Source organism: Mustela putorius, unplaced genomic scaffold (genome assembly GCF_011764305.1).
Source record: "Mustela putorius furo isolate JIRA1106 unplaced genomic scaffold, ASM1176430v1.1 tig00003854_pilon_pilon_pilon, whole genome shotgun sequence".
Classification (NCBI taxonomy): domain Eukaryota; kingdom Metazoa; phylum Chordata; class Mammalia; order Carnivora; family Mustelidae; genus Mustela; species Mustela putorius.
Window position 1 is genome coordinate 3925985 of NW_025422006.1, and position 25299 is coordinate 3951283.

General features: G+C 40.9%; 1 protein-coding gene across 5 annotated transcripts in view; it reads left to right on the forward strand.

The window, feature by feature from the left end:
• The window catches only part of RFX3 (regulatory factor X3), a 287619-nt gene that overhangs the window by 166665 nt on the left and 95655 nt on the right, over window positions 1-25299 (forward strand). For all 5 annotated transcript variants that reach the window (XM_045065031.1, XM_004766195.3, XM_045065030.1 and 2 more), the window contains 2 exons: window positions 1448-1545; window positions 22017-22275. In XM_045065031.1, the coding sequence (XP_044920966.1) occupies window positions 1448-1545; window positions 22017-22275 (357 nt within the window). The remainder of the gene's footprint in view (window positions 1-1447; window positions 1546-22016; window positions 22276-25299) is intronic.

Consider the following 25299-nt stretch of genomic DNA (forward strand, 5'->3'; position numbering starts at 1 on the left):
AGAGAGAGCACGAGTGGGAGGGGGCGGGGAAGGCAGCTGAGGGAGAAGGAGACTCTCCTGTCAGCAGGGAGCCCAATGTGGTGCTCCATCCCAGGACCCTGAGATCATGCCCTGAGCCCAAGATAGATCCTTAACCTACTGAGTCATCCAGGTGCCCTGAGGGGAATTTCTTTATAGAATTCTACTAATAAATGAGGAAGGAATAACAGAACAGAATCAGTCTACCAAAGTTATAACCTATATTAATTGAAATACAAGCCTAGAAAGTGATCCTCAGTGGCTACTAATAATCTCAGGGAAAGCACGAAGATGAAGCATTCTGAGAAGAGGGTTGTAGGTGACAACACCAGACCCCACTGATGGTATGATAACACTGAAGAAGGAGAGACCCCCAGCTGTCATACGGCAACCAGTGTGGCAGCTCTTCAAGAATCGAACCTGTTCAAGGCCCTCGATCTAACTCCCTGTTTATAGGACAAACAAGAGATAGAGGAACTTATTAATGACATCTCAGGGAAGCTATCATCCAAGTCTAGAAATTCTAGAAATTCTATAAGATAAATAGTCCTTGTTTCTTCAGTAAGTAATAGTCAAGAAATAAAAAGGATGGGAAGCTTTTAGAGATTAAAAGAGAAAGGTAGGAAATCTCCCCCAAATGTAATACGCAGACCTTGTTTGGATCCTGGTTTGAACAGACCAGTTATAAGGATACATTGGAATCATCAGATTTATAATGATGCCTGGATTCTAGATGTTATCCTGGAATTGTGAATGTTCTATATGTGATATTAGTGTTGTGTTCCTGTTAAAAAATAGTCCCTCTCTCTTACTTACCAGTGAAATGTTAGAATCTGTGCACTTGCTTTTAAATCATCCTGTAAGGGCTTAAAAGAGGAGCGTTGGTGGCAATTATTTATCTTGGATGATGAGTACAGGGGGTTATTATAGTATTTTTTCTACGTTTGCATGGGTGAAATTTTCCATTATTAATTTTTTATTTTATTTTTAATTTTTTTTTTAAGAAGTCGTCTCTGTGCCCTACGTGGGGCTCCAACTCACGACCCCGAGAACAAGCATCCTGTGCTCTCCTGACTGAGCCAGCCAGGTGCCCCCTGAATTTTTTAAATTGGAAAATAAGCTTAGCAGTAACAGACCAGGTGAAGAGAGCTTCATAAATCATTAGGATAAGTGAGGAGCTTTGCAAAGTTTCACCCTAAATATTTGGAGTATGTCTGTACCTACACACCTGCAGAAGAGGTATCTGCAAACGGCAGAGAATTTATTCGGCGTGCTTGCTCCTGTCGATCTGAGGCCCCCCACGTGCTTATCTTGAAGTGCGCATGAGTCTCACCGTTTCCAACACCCTAGAGAGATCTTTGTGGCAAAGCTAACGCCGTGTGTTCGGTCAGACTGGCTTCTCACTGCGATCCTAATATCTGTTTTCCAGGTACAGCAGGTGCAGACTGTGCAGCAGGTCCAGCATGTCTACCCAGCTCAGGTGCAGTATGTGGAAGGAAGCGATACTGTCTATACCAACGGAGCAATGTAAGTCGATACGCGGGAGTCATTTTCATTCCCCCCGCGTAGTCAGGAGGAAAACACTGGGTTTGCCGACACACCCCGCTATTCCCAGATTGTTTCCTTGTTTTCACGGTAATTTTTTTTTTTTTTTTTTAATTTTGTTAACCAGATCAGAGTTACTGGAATGAGGCTTCTGTGTAGAGATCTGTCTGGGTTTGTGACGAATGGGCAGTGATCTCCACCTTCGTGGAATACTTTAAATTATGAAAACTGTTATGCTTTTTAAGGGCTTTCACTAGGTTGAGAAAAATGTATACCCCTTGTTGGTGATTTCTATATCTTACTAATACCTTATAAACCCTGTGCTTTTTGTTTTTATAAATAAGATGAATTTGTGTGTGTCTTTTTCTGTAAACTACCACAAAACTAGTACATTTGTTCCATTTGGCTTTTCCTGAATGAAGTTTCGTGTCCGTAAGGGTACCTGATCCTGCAATCTTAATTTCCTGCTGAACTGGCCTTCCCCCTGCCCCAACTCATCACCTCCACAGCAGCAACAATGTAAATTTGTAAATTTATACCAGTTGTGTTTTTTAGCCACTTTGGATGCAGTAAGATTGGGGATGTTCTAGGAGACTAAGAACTATTACAAGTCACCATGATTGTTTTCATTTGACCATGTGAGGTTTTGCTTGTGATCTGCTGGGTCTCCGAGTTTACCGAAAATGAACTCAAATTCTCTCGTTCTCTCCTGCCCACCAGCTCCCTTCAGCGCTGGTGTGCCCCAGGTCCGTACGTTCTGCTTTACCCTTACTGCACTCTCTCTCTCCTTGGGTGGTGTCAGGGAGTCCCATGATCTCAACCTGTCACCTCCATGAGGGCTGGAATTCTTGTCTCCTGTAAATCTAACACCGGAAGAGTGCATGACACATAGTCAAAGTTCAGTTATGGTTACCTATTGTTATTATAACTAAGCCCCTTGGAATCGTCCCTTAGCTCTGCACCAGTTTTATTGTCATGATTAAGATACTTAACTATTTTGAGCTTTTGATGATTCTTTCCTGGGAAGTGGGAGGACGAGGATCTCACTCTTATTAGGCTGTTATGAGGATTTGAGGAAATATCTTTTCAGCAACTTGTGCAGGGCCTGGGAGACCGTAGCTGGCACCAAACTGAAAGCTCCTCCCTCGTCCTGACCCTCCCCTCCTTTCGCATTGCTTTCGGTCACTGAATCCATCTACATTCCCACTGCCTTAAAACCTCTATTACCTATAGAATACAGTTCACCTCCCCGCCTTGGCATTCACCCATTTCCTACCTCTCCAGCTTCATTTTCCATTGTTTTAAGAATAACCAACTTTGTACGGGTTTCCTCAAATGCTGCCCCCTTTCGTGCCTGTTTTTTGGACGTGTGGTTTTCTCAGCCTTCCCAGTTCCCTACACCGAACCTCGTGGGATCTCTGTAGACCGCACTCCCTTGTCTCCCAACCTTGTGCCCTGGACCCTTGGCTCTCTAGTGCGGTTAATTTCCCTCCCCCTGTAGGATAAGGACAGCACTGGACCCTGACCTTCACTTCCAGTATGGTGCTGTGAATGCTTACTCTTACTAGCAAGAGAATGTCATTCTCTTGTTTTATTTACAGCGAGTTAGGAGACTGACACGTAGTAAAGGGCCAATGAGTTTCTGTTGCTCCAGTGAATCTAAAACTCTTTACATGTGTTCGACACACTCTGAATATTTTGTTACCTGTTTGTTGCGCAGGACCGGGGCCTCCTGGAGTCTGCTTTAGAATCTCTACCATAAACCCACACTACGGTTGGCATTTACACACAAAAAATAGATCCACCTGCCACTTGGAGTGGCATACTATCAAGGAAAACATAATGGGTTTCTAGATGCTGCTAGAGATCACTCAGTTATATTGTCATTTCATCCTTGCGTATGGTTTCTCTGTCACGAGAGCCCCAGAGTAAAGCCATTATCTACTCTGCCTTTGCTCAGGCGTGTGCCATCTCCTACCTGGTTTGTTCTCCCCGTTTAAAGGCATCCTAGACAAAGCCTGAACAATTCAGCCCCCTGCAGCAGAGGGCTGAGTCACCACTCTACTTCCTGTTACTGTAGCATTTCGTCTTATGTGTATGACAGCGTTCTATCAGCAGAGAATCCCAGAAAATCTGACAAACAGAAGTTTGAACAAAGTAGAGCTTTTATTTTTGTCAGGTCACAAGAAGCCCAGAGGTTGCATGTTGTGCAAATCATTAGTACTCCATGGTGCAAATGTAAAGTCAGCCTTCTTAGAGAAACTCTTCCAAGCTGACATACAGCCGAGGGAACATAGCTGGACTGGCCACAGCATGGAAATGCTCCAGGAGATGAAGTCTTGCCTCACAGAGTTCTGCCTATTTCTGGGAACAGGGGCAGTGAGCCTTCACGGGCTGCATAGTAGGGAAAAGTGGCTTGCTTAGAAAGGGAGGAAGTGGGTGCCTGTCATTCTCAGTTCCATCAGCCTCTTCTTCCGTCGGGATTCATGAGGTCTGCTGAGACAGGTTGGAGCCAAACGACGAAAGGTAATAGGAAATGAACCTTTAGAAACATCCAGAACCGTGCTTCCTTCACCGACATGGGTTTCACCGCTCAGGGATGTTAGAGCCAAGATTTTCTGCTAGGTTGATGAGATGTCTGCTTCGGTTGGGACCATCGTAGCTACATTTCAGATGGGAAAAGTGGATATGTGTACACATGCAGATGTGTGTACACATATGTGTTTATGCAGCCACGAACATGCACACAGAGGCTTTCCCAGATGCCCCCAGCCCCCTTGAGCTTCTCTCTCTCGAGTATAAGCACATCACAAGGCAGTGGTTAGCTGCAAGGGACCTGGGAACGCTGGTCTGTAACGTCCATGTTTGCGGTAGAAAGCAGCAGGGGACCAAGGGCATTGGAAGGGGCGCGGAGACAGTGTCTGTCCTCATCCTTCCTCACTGGTCCAAGGCCGGCAGAGAGAGGACCGGTGTGTGACTTTGTCCAAGATATACTGCCTGCTTCACTCTCATCCGTCTGTGCTGTGGAGGTGGTTAGCTTTTCCAAAAGTGCTTTCTGTAGCATCTTATAAATAGTTAACACCCAGGTAACTTTAACTATTGCTGTAAAATTATATACTATAAAAAAAGTTAAGTACTATAGTTCTTCTTTTGATTATTTCCGGCTCCTTTTGAGGACCTGAATTCTGCCTATTGCCTCATGCCTTTTTAAACTCTTCGGTCACGGCCTTTGGGGTCTTCTGAGCCATAGGCAGATGTGAGATCACTTGCAAAACCTTGGAAAAACAGCGTCGCTAAAGTTGACACTTCAGAACGAGAGAGCCCATTTAAGTACAGAAATGATTCCAAGTAAATATCTCATGTCAACATGTATTTGCTCTGGCTCACGGTGTCTGTGTATTAGATCATGACTAATGAGTTCTAGGTCGTGAGTTCATTTGCCACAAAGTCCAATAAGCTTTGATCCGGTCTCTGTGGGCCTGGATCGTATCCCCATCTCCAGCCGCAGGGGCCACATGTGTGCGGAGAGAAGATACAGCTTCAAAAGCCTTTCATTAAAATTTCCATTCCAGTGCAATTTTTGACTAAAGATCCTGGAGCAGCACATTCATATTTACTAAAGAAAAACTGTCTTGTCATGAATTATCCTCACGATTGTGGCAGGTAGAGGAGTATGAATACTGATTCTCAAATATAACAAACTTTTTTTTTTTTTTTTCCCCAGAGCTTAAGCTCTTTCGATCTTTCTGTGATTTTGGAGGCTGTTATTTGACTATGTACAGTGTTTGTCTCAAAGGTTCACTTGAGAGGGCTTATGTTCCCTCTTTTTCTTTTTTTTTTAAGATTTTCTTTTTTAAATTTATTTATTTGACAGAGAGAGATCACAAGTAGGCAGAGAGGCAGGCAGAGAGAGAGGAGGAAGCAGTCTCCCTGCTGAGCAGAGAGCCTGATGCAGTGCTTGATCCCAGGACCCTGAGATCATGACCTGAGCCGAAGGCAGAGGCTTAACCCACTGAACCACCCAGCCGCCCTGTTCCCTCTTTCTCTTTAATGAGCTTCCCTCTGTGTTAGGAAACAGTCCTCCCCATTCTCGAGTCTGGCACACTGAAGTCTTGTGCTAGCTTATGCGGATCCCTGACCTGGGTCTCAGGGAGATGCCTACTTCTAGTGCGATCATTGAGGCTTTTCGCTAATGACACTCCCGGAAGACAGGTATGTTGGTCTTTATCATGAACCTTCGAGCACCTGGCACCTGCCCTTACAACCTGTTCATGCCTTGTCAGTGCCAGTGCGCTGCTGCTCGTGTTCCCAGGGTCCCCATGCCGTGTCACCAGGATGCACAGGGCCTCCCTCGCGAGGTGGTCATAGCCCTCCCAGAGATGTGCCATCACTTGTGAACATGTGCGGTTGTTATAACTGGATGATACCCGAGTGTTTCCTCGTCGTGAGGATGGGCGACTCCCACAGCCTCACAGGCCGAGACTTATTTCTGGTGCTGGGTGTTCGAGAGCAGCTCTCTGTGGAAGGAAGAAGGGAACAGAATTGGCTTTTCCTTCTGGTAGTTTTCCCATGAATCTTTTCCAAAGTCTGGATCATAGTCTTGTCTTTATTTTAGAGAGAGAAAGAGAGAATGAGCAGGCGTAGGAGCAGAGGGAGAGGGAGAAGCAGCCTCCCCGCTGAACAGGGAGCCCAACACAGGTCTTCATCCCTGGACTCCCCGATCATGACCTGAGCCAAAGGCAGACGCTTAACCCACTGAGCCACCCAGGAGCCCCAGTCTTGTCTTTTTCTACAGATTCTTAGAATTTACGATGGCTGATAATTTAGAATGCTGTAATTAAACAAGCTGGGAAGCACTGCATACCGTGGAGACACAGCCCAACACAATTACTACTTCCTGCAGTAGCTCAGAAATCAATTTTCTTTAATAGAATGATATTTTTTTTCTTTCCTTACCCCTTTTTTTGACTCCTTCTTGCCCCCACAATCAGTCCTCCATCATGTTAGTCAAAATGGAAATAAAGACATCCTGCTCTATCATGGCCAAGTTAAGAAATCTTTTCTTTTTTTTTTTTTTTGAAAAATGATTTTAATTTTAAAGGATTGTCCTATATCAGCCACTCTTTGAAGCTCGTCTGCTGTTCAGAGACGATCAATATTTTGAAATGCCAGTGTGCTGACTGCCTGCGTATCTGCTGCGGTGAGACTGGCCTGGTTGGAGGTCTTCTCATCATCTTCCTGTTTAGCTCATAGATTTCTCATCAACCCCAATACAGAATTTTATAGAGTGTGTTTCAGAGAATGTTAGTCCCATGAGAGTATTCTGTGGTTATATAAGCAGGGAGACACTGTGCCAAAAGCCCTTCTTTTGAGGACTCTAAATTTCTGTTTGTCTTCCGAAGGCTCTGAGAAGTTCCCTGGAGAAGAAGTGCAGTGCCTTAGAAAGTGAACCTCAGAATTCTGTGATCTTGAATAGTATGGAGTCCTGTCTGTGGTGTACTTTGGGTTTTGGTACATTATTAATGTCTGGACAGAGAACAGATTTGTTCAAAATCCATGAGCATTCATAAAGGACTCAACATTTTTTTTTTTTTAAAGTTCTTATTTATTGTAGAGAGAGAGAGAAGTAGCACAAGTGGGAGGAGCAGAGGGAAAGGGAGAGGGGAGGGAGAATCCCAAGCAGACTCCGCGCTAAGCGTGGAGCCCAGTGTGAGGCTCCGCCCGAGGATGCTGGGATCACAACCCGAGCCAAAACTCAGAGTCAGACACTTAACTGTGTCACCAGCTGCCTGAGGACTTACATTTTAAAAAGTCATTTCTTGAAAATCCTACAGTATGTGCATTTTCTGAAGCTACTAATTCCTCTTTTCGTATACTTTTTTTTTAGAAAGAAATTTAGTGGCAAGCAATGCACTGTTTATTTTGTTTATTATTATTATTTTTTTAGACGGAGATTGAGAGAGCGTGCGAGCAGTAGGTGGGGTGCTAGGAGGCAGAGGGAGAGAGAGAATCTCGAGCAGGCCCCGTGCTCAAGTGTGGAGCCCCACACGGAGCTCGATCTCATGACCCTGGATCATGACCTGAGCTGAAATCAAGAGTCAGATGTTTAACCGACTGAGGCACCCGGCGCTCCTTTTGCATATACTTTTTAAATGCTTAAATAAGAAATATGAAAAGGGATACTCTTCACGTTCCTTTTTTGTCGGTTAGTGAAATAGGTTTCAGGATTTGCAGGTACGATTATGTTTTCTTATTAACATTGAAGTACTTCCTACTTTGAAGAAACCGTGAAGTTTCCGTAGTTGAGACCGGGAGGGTGTTTTCTGCATTTATCCTTCTACTGATAAACACATTCAAATTGGTATAGGATTTGGTTTGTCATTTGGGTTTCAGGAAGTATAGAGCGGATTACTTAGGAAGCTCTTGGAGAGAAAACTGCCCTTTTCTGTGGAAAAGCACACTGAGATCTCTCCGTGGTTAGAGATGGCTCCATTTCTTCAGTAACAAAAATTCCCTTGAGGCCCCTGGGTGGCTCAGTCAGTGGGGCGTCCAAATCTTAATTTCACCTCAGGTCATGACCTTGGGGTCCTGAGATCAGGCCTCGCATCGGACTCCCAAGTTCAGCAGGAGTCTGCTTCTCCCCTTCTCTCTCCGCCCCACCCCCCAACAAAGGTATGTGTTCTGTCAAGTGAGTAAATAAATCTTTAAGAAGAAAGAAAAGAAAAATTCCCCTCTTTCCAAAAATGGAGGACTTTCAGATACGGCTTCTCAGAATGTTGCAGTTAGGTAGGTTTCGAGATTGTGAATTCCTATCCTTAAAATTCACAGATGAGTAAGTGGAGTCCCAGAGAGGTACAATGATTTGCCGAGCTAGTTAATGTCTAGAGTTCATATTTTCTGACCTTCAACGCATGGTTCTTTCCAATGATCTGCAAGTAAAGGTCTTTTGATCCTGAGTTATTTGGGGGATTGGAGGGAAGTTCAGTTATAAGCAAACATTTTTGTAAACTTTATACTTTATACTATTGCATGATTGTATATCTTATATTATTATATATCTTATTAGATTATTATACTATAAAAGTATAAGATGATCTTTTTTTACTCTTTAAAACTAAGAATGTTGTTATTTATATGAATCTCTTTTCATGTTTTTAAAAAAATCATCATATACATTTATAGTTAAATATATTTCGTGAGTATTTAATGTTCTTTGGATAGTCATAAAATGTATAGAAAAGTTCATATGTAATAATTTTTCAACACTGGACATTTTAGTTAAATGGCTTCCGAGAGGAAGGCTATATTATCTGACTGTCCTGTCTGTATCACTTTTTATTATTTTTCATTAGTAGAATGAACTGATGCACATTAAGGGTAATTTGAGATGTGATATTTTCCTATCCAATAGCTTATTGTCTAGAATAGTTCTCCACGATAATAGCTGGAAGAGTTTGGACACTTTTTTTTTTTTTTCCTCCTCTCTTCTCTCCACACCTTTTATTAAGAAAGGAAGAAATGGAAGAGATCCACATATCCTTTTATAGGTGTAGAAACAAGTTGGGTCACTAATTTTCTTAAATGAATTGCTGATACCCCTTCGGGTATCATGTCTCCCACTACCTACAATGTCCCCTCAACAAACAGCATTTTTGCATCAAGATTTCCTAATCCTAATGGAATGGAATTAATAGTTAAAAGCGTTACTTAGTAACCAGGTCAGGGACAGAGAGCATGGGGGAATGGGAAGTGGGGTAATTAGCATTGTCTGAAAAAGTATATTCACTTTTGATATAGGGATTCTTCTAAAACTAACTGCAAAAGTCAAACTTGGTAAACATTTCCACTTGATCAGTATTTGAAGCTGGAGTGAGAAATCTCTGTTGAAGGCATGTAGTTGTGAAGGGTCTGTTTGTTATCATGATCTTGTGCCTCACAGAGCAGCTGTTTGCCTGGCCTTAGCACTCTGTTTGGCCTCAACAGCACACAAGTGTGTTAGCTGCTTTTGTCCATTTTTTAAATTATCCATCTCTGACAAATGCCTGGTCTGTCTACCCCTCCTCATGCTAAAACCTCTCTGGATTGACCACATATTCTTCCAAGCTGGCTTTCTTCACATTACAATGAAATGGCTCTTGTCAAGGTCATTGGTGACCTCCAACTGTTAAGTCTGATAGACATTTTTCTAGATTAAATTTTCTTAATGTCAAACAGCCACCCTGCCAGCTGCTCTGTTCTTGCTTGAATCATGATCTCCTCTTGGCTTTTCTGACTGTGTTCTTCTGTTTTCTTCTGATCTTGTCAGGTCTTCCTCATTCTTATTATTGGCCACACAATTTTTCTACAGCCAAAGTTCTGTGTAACTTTCCCTACTGTTCTCTAACAGAGATCACATTTCTTTCACAACACTTAATGACTATCTGTCGTTGCTGTGACTGTTTTTAACTTACCTAACACTTGTCTTTCCCCCACCAGAATGGGAGTTTCATGTAGTCAAGTGCCTGGGTTTTGCTTCCCATTTTCTGATACCTAGAACAGTTATTGAAAGAGGTGCTCAGGGCGCCTGGGTGGCTCAGTGGGTTAAAGCCTCTGCCTCCGGCTCAGGTCATGATCTCAGGGTCCTGGGATCGAGCCCCACATCGGGCTCTCTGCTCGGCAGGGAGCGCTCCCCCCACCTTTTCTCTGCCTGTCTCTCTGCCTACTTGTGATCTCTGTCTGTCAAATAAATAAATAAAATCTTAAAAAAAAAAAAAGAGGTGCTCAATCTGTATTTGTTGAAGGGATTCAATAAAAGATAGCATTTAATGACATGGGAGGTAAGAGCGGGCTACTTGGTTGGTCTATCTTATTTCTCATTTATTTTTGCTGTGAATATTTTCTGTCTTTAATTTTTTTTTTTTAATTGAAGTATAGTTGACCCACGGTGTTCCATTAGTTCCAGGTGTACAGCGTAGTCATTAACAAGTCCCTACATTGTGCTGTGCCCCTCACAAGCGTGGCTGCCATCCGTCACCATGTAATGCTATTCTAATACCACTGACTGTATTCCCTACGCTGTACTTTTTATCCGCATGACTGACTTATTTCATCATGGGAAGCCTGTATCTCCCACTCCCCGTGCCCCTTCCTTCTGGCTGCCATCAGTTTGTTCTCTCTATTTATAGGTTTGTTTTGCTTTTTGTTTGTTTGTTTGTTTGTTTCCAGGTATAAGTGAAAGTATATGGTATTTGTCTTTCTCTGTCTAACTCATTTCACTTAGCATGATACCCTCTAGATCCACCCCTGTTGTTGCAGATGGGAAGATCTCGTCCTTTTTTATGGCTGAGTAATACACCATTGTGTCTGTATACCGCATCTTCTTTATGTTTTCCTCTGTGGATGGACATTTGCGTTACTTCCATACCTTGGCTATTGGGATTAATGCTGCAGTAAACAATAGGGGTACATGTATCTTATTAAGTTAGTATTTTTATTTTCTTTGGGTAAATACCCAGTAGTGGAATTACTGGATGAGATGATATTTCTATTTTTAGTTTTTTGAGGAACCTACATACTGTTTTCCAAAATGGCTGCTCCAACTTAACATTCCCACCAATAGTACATGAGGGTTTCTTTTCTCCACATCCTCACCACACTTACTACTACTACTATTACTACTACTACTACTATTACCAATACTACTACTAATACTACTACTTCTTCCTCTTCCTCTCCTTCTCCTTTCTTTTAAATTCTAGCTATGCTGACTTATGTGAGGTGGTATATCATTGTGGTTTTGATTTGCATTCTTCCTGATGATGAGTAATGTTGAGCATCTCTTCATGTGTGTTGGCCATCTGTAGGTCTTCTTTGGGAAAATGTTGACTCAGGTCCTCTGTCCATTTTTAATTGAATTATTTGTTTTTTAGGGGTATTAAGCTGTACAAGTTCTTTATATATTTTACATATTAACCTCTTTATCAGATATATCATTTGCAAATAAGTTGGTTGACTTATTTTGTTGGCAGTTACCTATGCTGTACAAAAGCTTTTTATTTTTATGTAGTCCTAATAATTTTGCTTTTGTTTCCTTTGCCTGAGGAGATAGATCTAGAAAAATGTTGCCAAGGCCAATGTCAAAGAAATTACTACCCATGATTTCTCAAATGACTTTCATGGTTTTAGTTCTTATACTTAGGTCTTGAATTAATTTTGAGTTTATTTTCACGTTATATGGTGGAAGGAAGTGGTCTAGTTTCATTCTCCAGCATGTAGCTGGCCAGTTTTCCCAACACCATTTTTTGAAGAGACAGTCTCTTCTCTTTTTTATTTTCTTAATTCCTTTGTCATAGATTAATTGACATATAAATGTAGATTTATTTCAGGGCTCTTCTGTTCCATTGAGGTATGTGTTGTTTTTGTGCCAGTACCATACTTTTTTGATTACCACAGTTTTGTGTGGTAATCTGGGATTGTGATACCTTCAGCTTGTTGTTTTTTCTCAAGATTGCTTTGGCTCTACAGCATCTTTGATGGTTCCAGACAAATTTTAGTTTTATTTGTTCTAGTTCTATGAAAAATATTATTGTGATTTAGGGAGAGATTGCATTGAATTTGTAGATTTCCTAGGATGGTATGGATATTAAACAATATGAATTCCTTCCATCCATGAGCATGGAAGGTCTTTCCATTTGTTTGTGCATTCTTCAGTTTCTTTCATCAGTTTGCAGACTACAGGCCTTTCACCTCTGTGGTTAAGTTTATTCCTAATTATTCCATTCTTTTTGGTGCAACTGTGCATGGAATCATTAAATTCTCTTTCTGCTACTTTGTTATTAGTGTATGGAAATGCAACTGATGTCTGTGCAGTAATTTTGTATCCTGCAACTTTACCGATATGTTAACTTGGTTGTTTTAAATACATAAGGGAAAATGATTGGAACTGAATTGAGAAGCTGTTAACATAGTGTTAACACAGCTTTTTTGGCGGTGGGTGGGAGGAGGTTCTTCTTTTTTTCCCCCCGCTGCAAAACATTTTTGGGCTTATGTGCATGTATGTGGTTGCTCAGTTTTTGTTATTGTTTTCAAATATATAAGACAGTATTACTAACTGTAGTTACAGTGCTGTACGTTAGATCCCCAGAACTTACTCTTTAACTGAAAGTTAGGTCCTTTGGCCATTATCTCCCATTTCTCCCAGCTCTAGCCTCTGGCAACAACCATTCTATTCTTTATTTTTATGAATCTAATTTTTTATATTCTGCATCGAAAGGAGATTATATAGTACTTGTCTTTGTCTGACTTATTTCACTTAGCATTATGTTCTCAAAGTGTTCGTAGGTTTTTGTAATGGCTGAATAACATTCCATTGCATATATGTCTACCACATTTTCTTTATCCACTCATCTGTTGCTGGGCACTTAGGTTGTGTCCATGTCTTGGCTATTGTGAATAATGCTGCAGTGAATAGGGAATATAGATACCTCTTTGAGATACTAATTTCATTTCCTTCAGACATACACCCAGAAGTGGGATTACGAGATTATATGGTCACTCTGAAATAGACACATGGGCCAGTGGAACAGAATAGAGTGCCCAGAAATAAGCCATAAACTCAACTATATGCAGCCAACTAATCTTTGACAAGGACTCAAGGATATATAATAGGAAAAGGACAGTCTCTTCATTAAGGGGTACTGAAAAAAATTGGACCTCTACATGCAAAAAGGAAGAAAGAAATTGGATCACCCTGTTACAGCACTCACAAAAATTGAAATAGATTTATAGACTTAAGTATAAGATCTGAAACTATAAAACTCCTAAAAGAACACATAAGGTATATTTACCCTCCTTGACATCAGTCTTTGTAATATTTTAGGTATGACACCAAAAGCAAAAGCAAAAATAAACAAGTGAACTCATCCAACTGAAAGGCAAAGGAAACCATCAGCAAAATGAAAAGGCCATCTAACAAAAGGGAGAAAATATTTGTCTGCCATGTATCTGAGAGGGGTTGGTATCTGAAGTATTCGGGGGACAGACACAACTTTTTGTTTGCAAAAAAGCAAATAATTCAATTAAAGAATGGTCTAAGGACCTGAATAGACTTTTTTTTTTTTTTTTCCCAAAGACATACAAATGGCCCACAGGTAATGAAAAACTTCTCAGCATCCCTAATCATCAGGGAAATGCTGTTAATGAAAAGACAAGAAATAACATGTGTTGATGAGGAGGTGGAGAAAAAGGAACGCTTGTGCCCTGTTGGTGGGAACATAAATTGGTACAGCCATTATGGAAAACAGTATGAAATTTCCTCAAGAAAAATTAAAAATGGAACTACTGTTCGATCTAGCTCAGTTTTTCTTATTTATAAATTTAAACCAGGGACTGTGGATCAAAAGTTTCAATGCTCCATTTCTGCCAACGTTGACTGAAGTCCGTATGCTCTTCCCTGACTTACCTTATCAGGACAAATGACATGTACATGTACTTGTTACGTGTACCTCATTGGTGTGCTTAAAAACCATTCTAGCAATGGACATTGTGCTAATGCTCTCAGGGATGGCTACAACAGACTGTACAGCTCCTATATGATAGCAGACTTTAGACTTTTCAAAAAACTTGGACTAGAAGAACTAATTGTCAGATCGTTTTTTCTTTCATGCCTGTGAACTGTGGGTTGCACATTTTTAGTATCTTCCGGTATTGTGGTTCTTAAAGTTTCACAGACCAGCCGCACTGACATCATCTGAGAACTTGTCAGAAGGACCCAGCTGGTCTACTGGGTCAGGAATTTTGGGGGTGGGGGTGGGGGTGGGGTCTGGCCATGGGTGTCTCACAAGCCCTCCCACTGATTCTTATGAATGCTGAAGTGTGAGAACCACATTTCTTTATAAGAATTAAAGAATTTAAATACAAAGTGCAAATGTCTGGTTATCTTGATGTAGTGGTAACAGGAGGATACGAAGTTCCAGTTCCAGTACTCCAGACATTATCAACGTATTTGGTAATGAAAATACTGCATGTGAATGGGAAATCCCAATTAGTTGTTGCAAGAATTCTTATCGACTTTTACCATTCATCATTGCATTTCCTCCCTCGTTTTGGCAACAATTCAATAGATGCTTTTAGTTTTTACTTATTGTTACAGGAGTTGAAATGAGCAGAAGTAAGTCTGACTTGTGAATTTAAATCAAGCCAAGGGTTTTATTCACGATATTGAGTAGTATTTCTTTCTTTATTTTCAGTCTTGTTTTTTTATTCTTAGGTAATAATAGGAAATTAAATGTCATGTCACTTGACTTCCCTTTGGAATTACCATTTACCCTTTGGTGTCTTTCACAAAATGGACATGTCCCCACTCAGTGGCATCTTCTGGCTTCAGTCTAACTGGAAGCATTTGAGAGATCTGTTTCAAAATTCAAATAAATCATGCGTGCCGGCCAGCTGGAAGTTATATCCCGCATGAACGCAGTTTGTTGAAGATTCCAAATAATAGCTACTTCTGTGCGGGGCTTTTGTGATGCACATTAAAAACTTCATAGTGGAAAACTGTTTAAGGCAGGGTTCTTGATTTTAAGCAACAGGAACCAGCTTTGGGTTATGTGAGCAGAACACAGGATTTATCGAAAGGTATTTGTGACTTAGAGAATTTCAAGGATGTCCGGAGAATGCAGCTGAACCAGGATGGGCATGACTGGTGTTAGGCATCCAGACTGTAGACGAAATCACATCACAGAAGTCCAGTGAGAACAGCACATGCTGCCACAGTCTCAAATCACACACCCGTGCCACCTCTAGATTCTGGCCGTGGCTGTGTTAAGGGGGGTGACAGTTCCCCATCTGTGTGGTTCCCCTAGTCCATAAGTGAGACAGTAGATCCCTGCTTTTACAAATAATTCCCCCTCATTGCCAAATTCTCCCAAGTTTCCTCTTGTGCTCTCAAACTTTTGGAAAATACTTAAGAAGACATTCTGGCTACACTTATTTGCCTATTTCTTCGATCTGGTTCGATAAAATGAATATTGCTTTCAGGACACTGAAACGCTTCCCAGTAAGATTACCTCCTATCCTATTTCATGAACATGTTCCAGAATCACCTCCCATGACCCCTCTGCAGTCCTGGGCCCTCCCTTCCTCATGGTTTCCAGTTACCTCTCTGGCCTCAGGACTTTGTTCAGGTTATTTCTCTAGCGGGAACAGTCCCCTAGCTAAGCCTTCTTACTCCCACACCAGCTTAAAACAAAATTCAAAGTTCTTACGATAGTTCCTAACAGTGTCTTTAAAACTTAGTGAACTACTATCCGCAGTGACAAGGTGAGGTGTGTATTTTATACTCAGGTAAATACACACATGCACCCAGGAGTATATGCACACGTATGTGCACACACATGCATACCATGCATTTAAATGATAAAAATAAATGTTGCTCAAAATAATGCTTCTCCTTACAAGGTGTAGTGTGCTTGAAATGTTGGCTGGTCTAGGCCAGTCTCTTTTTAAATAGCTGTTGTGACCTATTAAAATTGTGAATGTGACCCACAGTTTAAAAAAAATATTTACACTGTTTGCATGTTTGATTTTTACCCACTTTTCCAAGCTCGTTTCTTTCTGATACCCTCGTTCATCATATCCAGCCATTCTAGACTTGTGATTTCTTCCTAAATATCAGGATCTTTCTTGTGTTGTGGCTTTTCACATGCAGTACTCTCTTCCTGATATGTTACTCTTTTCTGCTTTCCACAGGGCTGACTCCTTTTCATCTTCTAGTTTTTTAAGCTAAATCTTTCCCCTGTGGGATAACATTACTTGACTCCTCTGATAACGCCACCACCACTTATTTGCTTTCATATTTGATTTTTCTTCCACAGACTTAAGAGAATTTCTAATTATCATATTGTATTACTTATTTATGTGTTTTGTTTTATTTTGGTTTTTTTGGAGAGAGAATGAACAAGTGGGGAGGAGGGTCAGAGGAAATGAAGGCTCCCCATGAGCAGGAAGCCCAAAGCCAGACTTGATCCCAGGACCCTGAAATCATGACCTGAGCCAAAGGCAGACATTTAACCGACCGAGCTACCCAGGCGCTCCTGCATTTCTTATTTTTGAGCACCTACTCCTCCTCTAGCCCTCGTGACCGTAGATATCATGTCTCTTTTGTTCTTTGTATTTTAGTTGCCAGAATAGATGCTCAGTAAATATTTGTTAATGTGTACAGAGTCGCCTGCAAAGAATAAAACGTTCTCCCCGTGTGAGATACTATAATGATCTGCTTTATCATATTCTATCTCCATGGTACATTTTCTGGTGTAAAACTTGCAAGATACTCTTATTTCCTTAATTAACCATTTTCAGGCCATTGCTTAATCCTCTGGCTGACTAGCTTATTGGCGGGAGGACATTCAGAATCTGGGCAAAACACAAAACACACAGTTCAGAGATACTCTATACCTGGAGTTGTGGATAAGACACTTGACGCTAAAGAAAACAGAAAATTGGTGATAGCTAAGGTAAATTGGCATAATCATCCTGGTGAAAATGCAAGCAGGGAATACGCAGGGTCATGCTTAGCCCAGGTGTGTGCCGAGGCATGATGGGATGCAAACAGCACTAATTTACTGAATTCAATGGATCAGCCCTGACATTTACATAGAATCTTATAAAAGAGTCAGCTACGAAGCAGCATCTGTTAGCAAGTAGGCACGTATCTACGTATTTACATTCATTACTGGATACATCTGCGGAACAATGGAAAGGCTTCTCTTCTGCTGTAGAAATAATATGACACATTATTTTCATAACAGTCTGGCAGTCAATAAAGAACAAGCAAAAGGAACACAGTAGCACTTTTCAAATGCGCACAGGACTGCTTGGGAATTTCGCTGTTTCAGGAACGTACGGTCCAGAAATAGTAAGCTGCTTTCAGTCTGATATGCCAAATATTGAGTAATTTTCTGGGACATATGTTTTGGAAATTTGGGGGGAAAAGAGTGTTCGGGCAATATCTCTTATGTATTCATTATGCAGTATGAAAAACAGGCTGATCCGAGCCATCAGAATTAGAGTCATTCCTTCCAGTACCTAGGAAAGATCTTTGTCCTGTTGGTGATTCTTTTTCTTTTCTTTTCTTTTTCTTTTTAACATACATTTTTCAATATTTCTCCAGGAGCTTAAAGCATTTAGACATGGCAGAGACCTTTTGGAGTTATCTGTGCATGACTTTGGCTCTGGCTCCTCTGGAAACAGGACTCCCAACGACGGGTTAATGCTTATCATCCTAACCTTTAAAGGACAGGGACTAAGGATATTGTGGTCCGCCTCTATGACCCAGTTTAAAAGTCTCCTCCATTCCCACTGCAAGGGTACATTTGTCAGAAGACAAATTCAGAAACCTTCCACGACACTTCATTTCCTAATAAATTTTGTCCTTCCCTCGAAATGGCCAGTCTTTATCCCAGTATGTGTCTGTGCAGTACCCCAGTCTTGTCTCCTGTCCCAGGGGTCATGACTGAGTGATGAGGATAGCTCATGAGTCAGGCACACTCTTCATTGACTTTCCCCTTCTCCCATTCTTCTCTTACTTTCTAACTCACAAGTGATCTCTAACTACTAGAAGAAAGTATGAAAAGAAACGTGGGTTGCCATGTTTTCAAACTGACTTGAGGGCTGTAGAGATTTTAGGTATCTGTGATGCATTGGTTTGTATGCCCCTTGTTCCCTAAGAACTCCAGAGGTATGCCCCACAGCTGGAGTGACTTAAATCCCTTGGAATGTGTCTCTTATGGTAGCATACTGACTTCCATGATCATAGAACCTCTAAAATCCAAGTGTGTGGTGGTAAGTATCCTCTGAAATAACCCCACCTTCTCCGTCTCTCCTCGTTTGTCGTGGGGAGGACGTCTCCAAAGTTTCCATTCTGAGTCAGAGAAGAGGAGAGTGTGGTGCTAATGAACAGTGAGATCCAGATGTAAGCAAATCCCAGAGAGCAGCAAGGAGCTCATGGGTTCCCTGTAAGACCTGTAGGGGCTTTTTCCCACAGTCCTTCACAAATACTGACAAACAGAAAAAGCTGTTTTTATGTGACGAAATGGTTGAGGACATGGGCTAAATGCAGACTCCCAAATCTATTTTTTTTTAAAGATTTTATTTATTTCAAAGAGGGAGAGAGGGAGAGACCACAAGCAGGGGGAAGGCAGAGGGAGAGGGAGAAGCAGATTCCTAGCTGAGCAGGGAGCCGACCTCAGCCAAAGGCAGACGCTTAACCAACTGAGCCACTCAGGTGCCCCCAAAATCTACTTTTTTTTTTTTTAACTATCTGTTTACTTTAGACAAAGCTAGGTAATCTCTTTAACCTTTTCTAAACAAGAACTCACCTTATCTCTGAACTAGAAATTATACTAGTACCTATCTCATAGAGTCGTAATGAAGATTAAATTGAGTCAATACCTGAAAAGCACATTAAATAGTGCCTATTGCATAGGAGATGGTCAGTAAATATTAGCGATCATTAGCTATTGTATGTTTCACTTGTGAAATCAGCTTTGTGTGGAGAGCATGCTTAATCATTTTGTTCAGACTGCGAAAAGGAAAGCCAGCACCATGCCCAGCTTTCTGGAAGTATTTATTGTCCTAGGTATATCACTACACTTTACTTGGCTTTACTTAAATATCATCATCAGATTGTGTTATTTTAAGTACAGTGAAATAGGGCCACTATCATATGTAGTGGGCATAAATTAAAATAAGCACGTTTCTCTTTTTACCTAAATTCAAAAGCAACATGGCTCTTTTTTATTATATAAGTGTGTAATGAAAGAAATATATAAAATTACTTCTGGTTGGGAAACAGAGCAATGATGGTGTGTATGTATTTTAAATGGCATTTTTCTGTCTGTAAAGAAAAATGTTCTCTATGGGGTATTTCACACATCACTCCAAACTAAAATTTATACCTGGATCTCTGGTAACTCTTTCTGGGAAAGCAGTAACTTTACCCAGTGGAGAGTGCTTCTAGAGCGCCTTTATTATTTTACCAAAATTTACACTGTAGATTATATTACAAGATAATTTATAATGGTTTTGAATTACCTGCTTTAAGTCATACCAAACCATCTTAGAATAGTTTACATAGGGTCGCCTGGGTGGCTCAGTGGGTTAAAGCCTCTTGCCTTCGGCTCACGTCATGATCCCAGGGTCCTGGGATCGAGCCCCACATCGGGCTCTCTGCTCGGCAGGGAGCCCTCTCTCTCTCTGCCTGCCTCTCTGCCTACTTGTGATCTCTGTCTGTCAAATAAATAAATAAAATCTTAGAAAAAAAAAAGTAGTTTACATAAATTTTTACGTTTTACCAGAACCAAAAAAGGTTTACATTTTAGAAATTTATGAAAGTGGCTATTATGTCAAATATACTTTTAAATAGAATCATATTTTTAATTGTTTACGGGTATAGCTGCTACGTACCAGCAACTGTGTTCAATGTTGAGGGTACAGATGGGAATAAAACACAATTTCACAGGAGTATGAAGACACGAGGAAATTAACAATAAGTGTATTGAGAGCTGTTTCAGGGACCCAGAGAACAAAACATAGCAGCCCTACGAGGAATGGCTGCGGAGGGCAAGGTGTGCAGAAGAGTAGTTCTGGGAGGAAGCAGGGCAGAGGTCAGTGTGGTATGAGTGAGGAGAGCATTTGGAGATATTGCTCGTCACGTGTCTGGACATCATGGAGGCCCCAGCCCTGCTGCTGCTTGTCAGGCGGGTCAAGGGTTTTGAATTTCTTCTGAAGACCCGGAAGAATCATAGGGAGGTTTTTAGTTTGAGTTTCATAGTTGAATTTTGGGAAAGTTCCCCTGGTGGCAAAGTTGAAGATAGATTGGAAGAGAACCAAACGAGAGGGAGGAAAACCAATTTTGGGGGCAAGGATAATAGAGAATCTTGCGGACAAAGGCAGTGGGAATGGAAGGGAAGATGGGAGATTATTTTGTAGGTGAAACTAGTAAGACTTAGTGATTGATGTCAGTCTGGATGAGGAAAGAATGAGGTAAGGATAGTGGCCCTCCACCAAGAGGGGGAGTTTAGGGAAAGACGCAAGAGAGAAAGGGAATTTCTTTTTAGCCATAAGTTAAATTTTACCTAGGGGGACTTCCCATTTTTCATGGGGTGGCTGTTAGAAACCCAGATTTTAATTCTTCAAGTATAACCACAATGTAGAGAGAGACATTAACTCATGTTAGGTCGTTTACTATGAACATGTGTATAGTAAAAATAGGTGGTCTGAATAAAAATGAGAAAATATAAGAGCTAAAAATGGAGACCTCAGAAAATACTCGTATTATAAGTACCAGAAAACTAGAGCCTCCAAAATGTCCTTTAAAGGTAATAGTGAGAAAAAGCAAAAAAGTGGACAAGAAATGCCACAGAAGCAAGGGAGGTTAGGACATCTACATAGACCTAGAAAATGTCTGAGAACATAAACACAAAATGGGCAGTAGTGGGTGGCTGTGGGGTGTGGGGCTGAAGAGAATGTTGATAAAACTGAGAATTATCACCGGATATTTGAATTTTTTTTTTTTAAGTGAAAGTGTTTTATAACTCTCTGTACTATTTTGGCAACTCGTTGTGAGCTTTTAATTATTTCACAATGAGAAGTGAAAACCAAAGTCAGGTTAAAATGTAAGGGATAGTCCACTGGAAAGGAAAAATAAATCAAGCCAAGAAGCTTCTTCATCAGAACAGGAGAAGGAAGGGGCAGCACGAGGCGGTCCGCACTGTCGTGCTGTAGGTCGGTCAGAGAAGATAAGGACTTGTCGTCAGCCTTTCAGCTTGGTTTTTAGATGAGGCCACAAGCGACGTTATTAAAAGCAACTGCCATGAAAAGCCCAGGGCGGAAGCTTCACTGCACTTGTTGCCAAGTAGAAAGTAAGGAGGCGAAGAGGTGGTTTAGTCCTCTCCTCGGGGAGGAGCGTGAGTGTGAAGGGAGGAGGTAGAGATGGGGATGGGGGGTCCAGCAAGAGGGAACTGTTTGCTCAAGGTCCTTACGGGGGCAAGGAAGAGATGGACGCGTACTCCCTTGGTCATGAAGGCTTAGTGCAGATTGCCCAGGAATGGGAGGTAGCATGGGGATTTGACCTGTCTGCCCCCTTTTTTTGAAAATTGGTTTTGCAGGCAGTGTTTTAAGGAATTGGAGAAGGCCCTCAGCAGGATTTCTTGGTGGGATGAGACCTGAGCTTATTTCCGTGCTGGAGGTAGGCACCAGTCAAGGGCAGAAGCTGTCAAGGACAGAGGAGTGTTGAGATACGTAACTAAAGGAACGTACCCTTCGTTTCTGGAATGAAGTCCATACAGAAGTACAAAACTCTTCTTGTTCCAAAGGCTAAGCTAACTGATAGATTGTAAGCATAAGTTCACACTAGAAAAGAACTGAGGATGATCTAAATAAGCTACTAAATTGCTTCCTTTTTCCTTCTTCTTCTAAAGCCGAACAACAACTTATCCTTACACAGAAACGCAGATGTACAGCCAAAACACTGGAGGGAATTACTTTGATACCCAAGGGAGTTCCGCGCAGGTGACCACCGTGGTTTCGTCCCACAGCATGGTGGGCACTGGTGGGATTCAGATGGGCGTCACGGGAGGACAACTCATCAGCAGCTCTGGAGGAACCTATCTCATCGGCAATTCCATGGAGAACTCCGGTCACTCAGTGACCCATACCACTCGGGCCTCCCCAGCGACAGTAAGTATTTGAGTTTTTGTTTCTTTCATTTAGCTTCTTGGTAGCCTCCATGGTACATTTTCTTCTCGAGGGAAGAAAAAAAAAATAACACAGACTGGGGTGGGCATGAATGTGTTGAGTAGTTTTAGTTCTGTGGTATTTTCCAGAACGTGGCCCGTGTGCCTCTGTGCGGGTTGATACTGATATGTGCCCCCCCCCCGCCCCCACCCCCGTTAACGTGAGTTGGGAAGTTTTTTATGGGTAATGGGAAGAGAGGTGAGTCTTCCTCATTGATGCTAATTTTTATAGGCTTCCTTCAGTGATTATAGTAAAATACTGTAAATTTCTGCTGAAAGAACTCACTTTTATCTTATGCTGATGTACACTGGCTTATGAAGAGTAAAATACAATTGAGTTTGAATTCTCACATCTTTCAGTAGTTGTCTTAACTCATCACCAGAGCAGGTAGCATACGGGCAGCATTTCCCAAACCTCAGACATTGAGTTTGTCCATATTGACTCACATCGCCTGTACTATTATCTACTCAAAGTGTTTTTAAAAATTGATTCACTTCTAAAATAGAAAACCATGTGTACTTTTTTCTAAAATATATAAAAACCCATACTTAGATAGTAAAGTTAGAAGTGTTTACCCCTGTGCCATTTTATAAAGTCCCTCTGTTCAACCACAGAGACACTTCGGGAAAGACTGACGTAGGTGATTCCAGTGAAAAAACATCTCCGTTGGCTCTGGTGATAGGCGTGAGCATGTCTCTGAGGAACCTGCCTACATATTTGAGTTTTCAGGTTTTTGAAATTTAATACAAAGATTTATTTTGACACAGATTTTAATGTATTATAATGCTGTCCTAGAAATAGTAATAATAAGCTGTGTAGAATTTGATACCATCAAACTGTGTCCTGAGCTTTCTAGCCTACCCTCAGCTAAGTATAAGGAGGATAATCACTGAGAACCGCCCCCCGGCTGAAGTAGCAATGGGAGTGGTTATGTATGTGCTTTATGTAAAAGGGGGCCGGCGATTTGAATTAAGTGCATTTCGTAATCTTGCCGTATATTTTGTTCTTACAATGAAATAGAGGTAGAAACAAATTGAATAGGAAATAATTATGACAGGCTTTACCTTTCTCATTTTATGGATTTTCCTCAAGATATAATATGTCCCTGGTAAGTATTTTGTATATAATTTTTATGTTTCTAATCATTGCATATGTCAGACTTTCATCACTTGGCACTTTTCCCCTGCTCCATCTCTAAAAGCTCATTATATTTAATTTACTGTTCCCTACTAACATCAGAACAGATGACTGGCCATTCTGAGGGAGAGCGCTTCTTTGTACTTCTTTCTTTGTGTTTTTGAAGCATTTCTTTGTGTGTTTGTCTCTTGCTTTTAATATCACTAAATATGACATGTCTAAACTTTTTAGCCACGCTGGTATATTTATGTCGATTAGAAACGAAATCATGGGTTCTCTGGATCTCATTCCCCTAGCAGTAAAATAAGGGCTTAGTTAAACTCAATGATATCTTAATTTCCTCCCAGCTTTAAAATCATAATATTTATAATTGTAAATTGTAAAATATTGTAGAATATCTTTACCATAAAAGGAAGGAGGTAGATCAGGTACCGTACTTTATAGCACTCCTGACAAAGGCTACTCGGAAGGTCATTTGCAGTGAAAAGGGAGATACTTGCCACTTATCAGGGCCTGAGGAGAATTGAAAACTGGGGAAACAGAGCTCTTTCCCACTGTTCCGGCACCCACCCTCTCCCGTGCGGGCGTACCGTCTGCCATCCCCATCCCCAGCTCTTTCTGCCATCCCCGATTCTTCTCCTTCCTTTTCTCCAGGAGTTGTTGTCTGTCTTCACACTGACTGCAGGCTGTCTGCTAAACATTCTCATCCACTGGATACTGGTTGCTTAAATTTATTAGTATTATCACTGAGTTCATAAATATGATGATTTGGGATCATGACAATTTAGTTGCAAATGTAACAGTAAGTTTTATAGTTTGTTTTTTGTTTTGTTTTGTTTTCTATGTAGAGTATGAAATGTGGCATTACTCTTTAAATTGTCCACTACACAGATTTGATGTGTGATTTTTATTTTAAACAACACTTAAAGTAGCTGAGTTAGAGTAACTGGGAGTAATGGAAACCTATTAAAAACCATCAATCTGTAGTATCAATTGTATATATTAATTTATACTTTTTAAAAGAACATTAATACCTAAAGTTCTCTTATTAAGATTTTTTTTGGTCCTTGTTAGCAAAAAGAATAAAAAAGTTAAATAAAAAGGTAACTTTGCATGGAAAAATCATAAGGTCAAAGCACAAATGATAGTGTTCTATGATAGATATATCTATCCATCTAATAATCTAAATATTGTAATATAATATTTATAATGTGATCTATATAATAACATAATAATAAACAATCTAAATATACTTCTGCTAGTGTTGATTGTATTATCTTCCGTTATTGTCAAGACTTATATTTGATTTAGATTCTTCTCTCGATAGTGCGAAAGATCGATAGTGCGAAAGATCATCTCCTTCATTCACCATGAAGTGTACACTTTCGCATCTGTTACTCTAGTGAAGGGAACAAAGTCTAAGTGCCATGCAACCTATTTACAATTTCCTACCATGCTCCTTTTACCAAATGTTCGAAAATTTGTAGCTCCTGGTTGTTCAGACTCCTAGAACTCAGATTATTTTGGCAGGTACCATGTCATTAAAGGGAATTTGCTTATTTGCATGTATCGTTTTCATTCTCTGTAGAACCCATATGAGCACAATCTTGAGCCACTTGTTGGTCAGAACTCAAGCTCTTTCCTTCAAACATTGAGCCAGGCTGTGCCATTAACGTTCATCTCCCTCTTTGTTCTTTAGTGCTCAGCCTGTCTCCTATAGCATGCTTAACACAACTGAACGGGTAGCAGTAGTCCATACCGTGGTCAGAATTCCCGCTTGGGAAATAGTCTATTGGGGTTATTGCTTAAGAGGTCATAAGAAGTAGAATG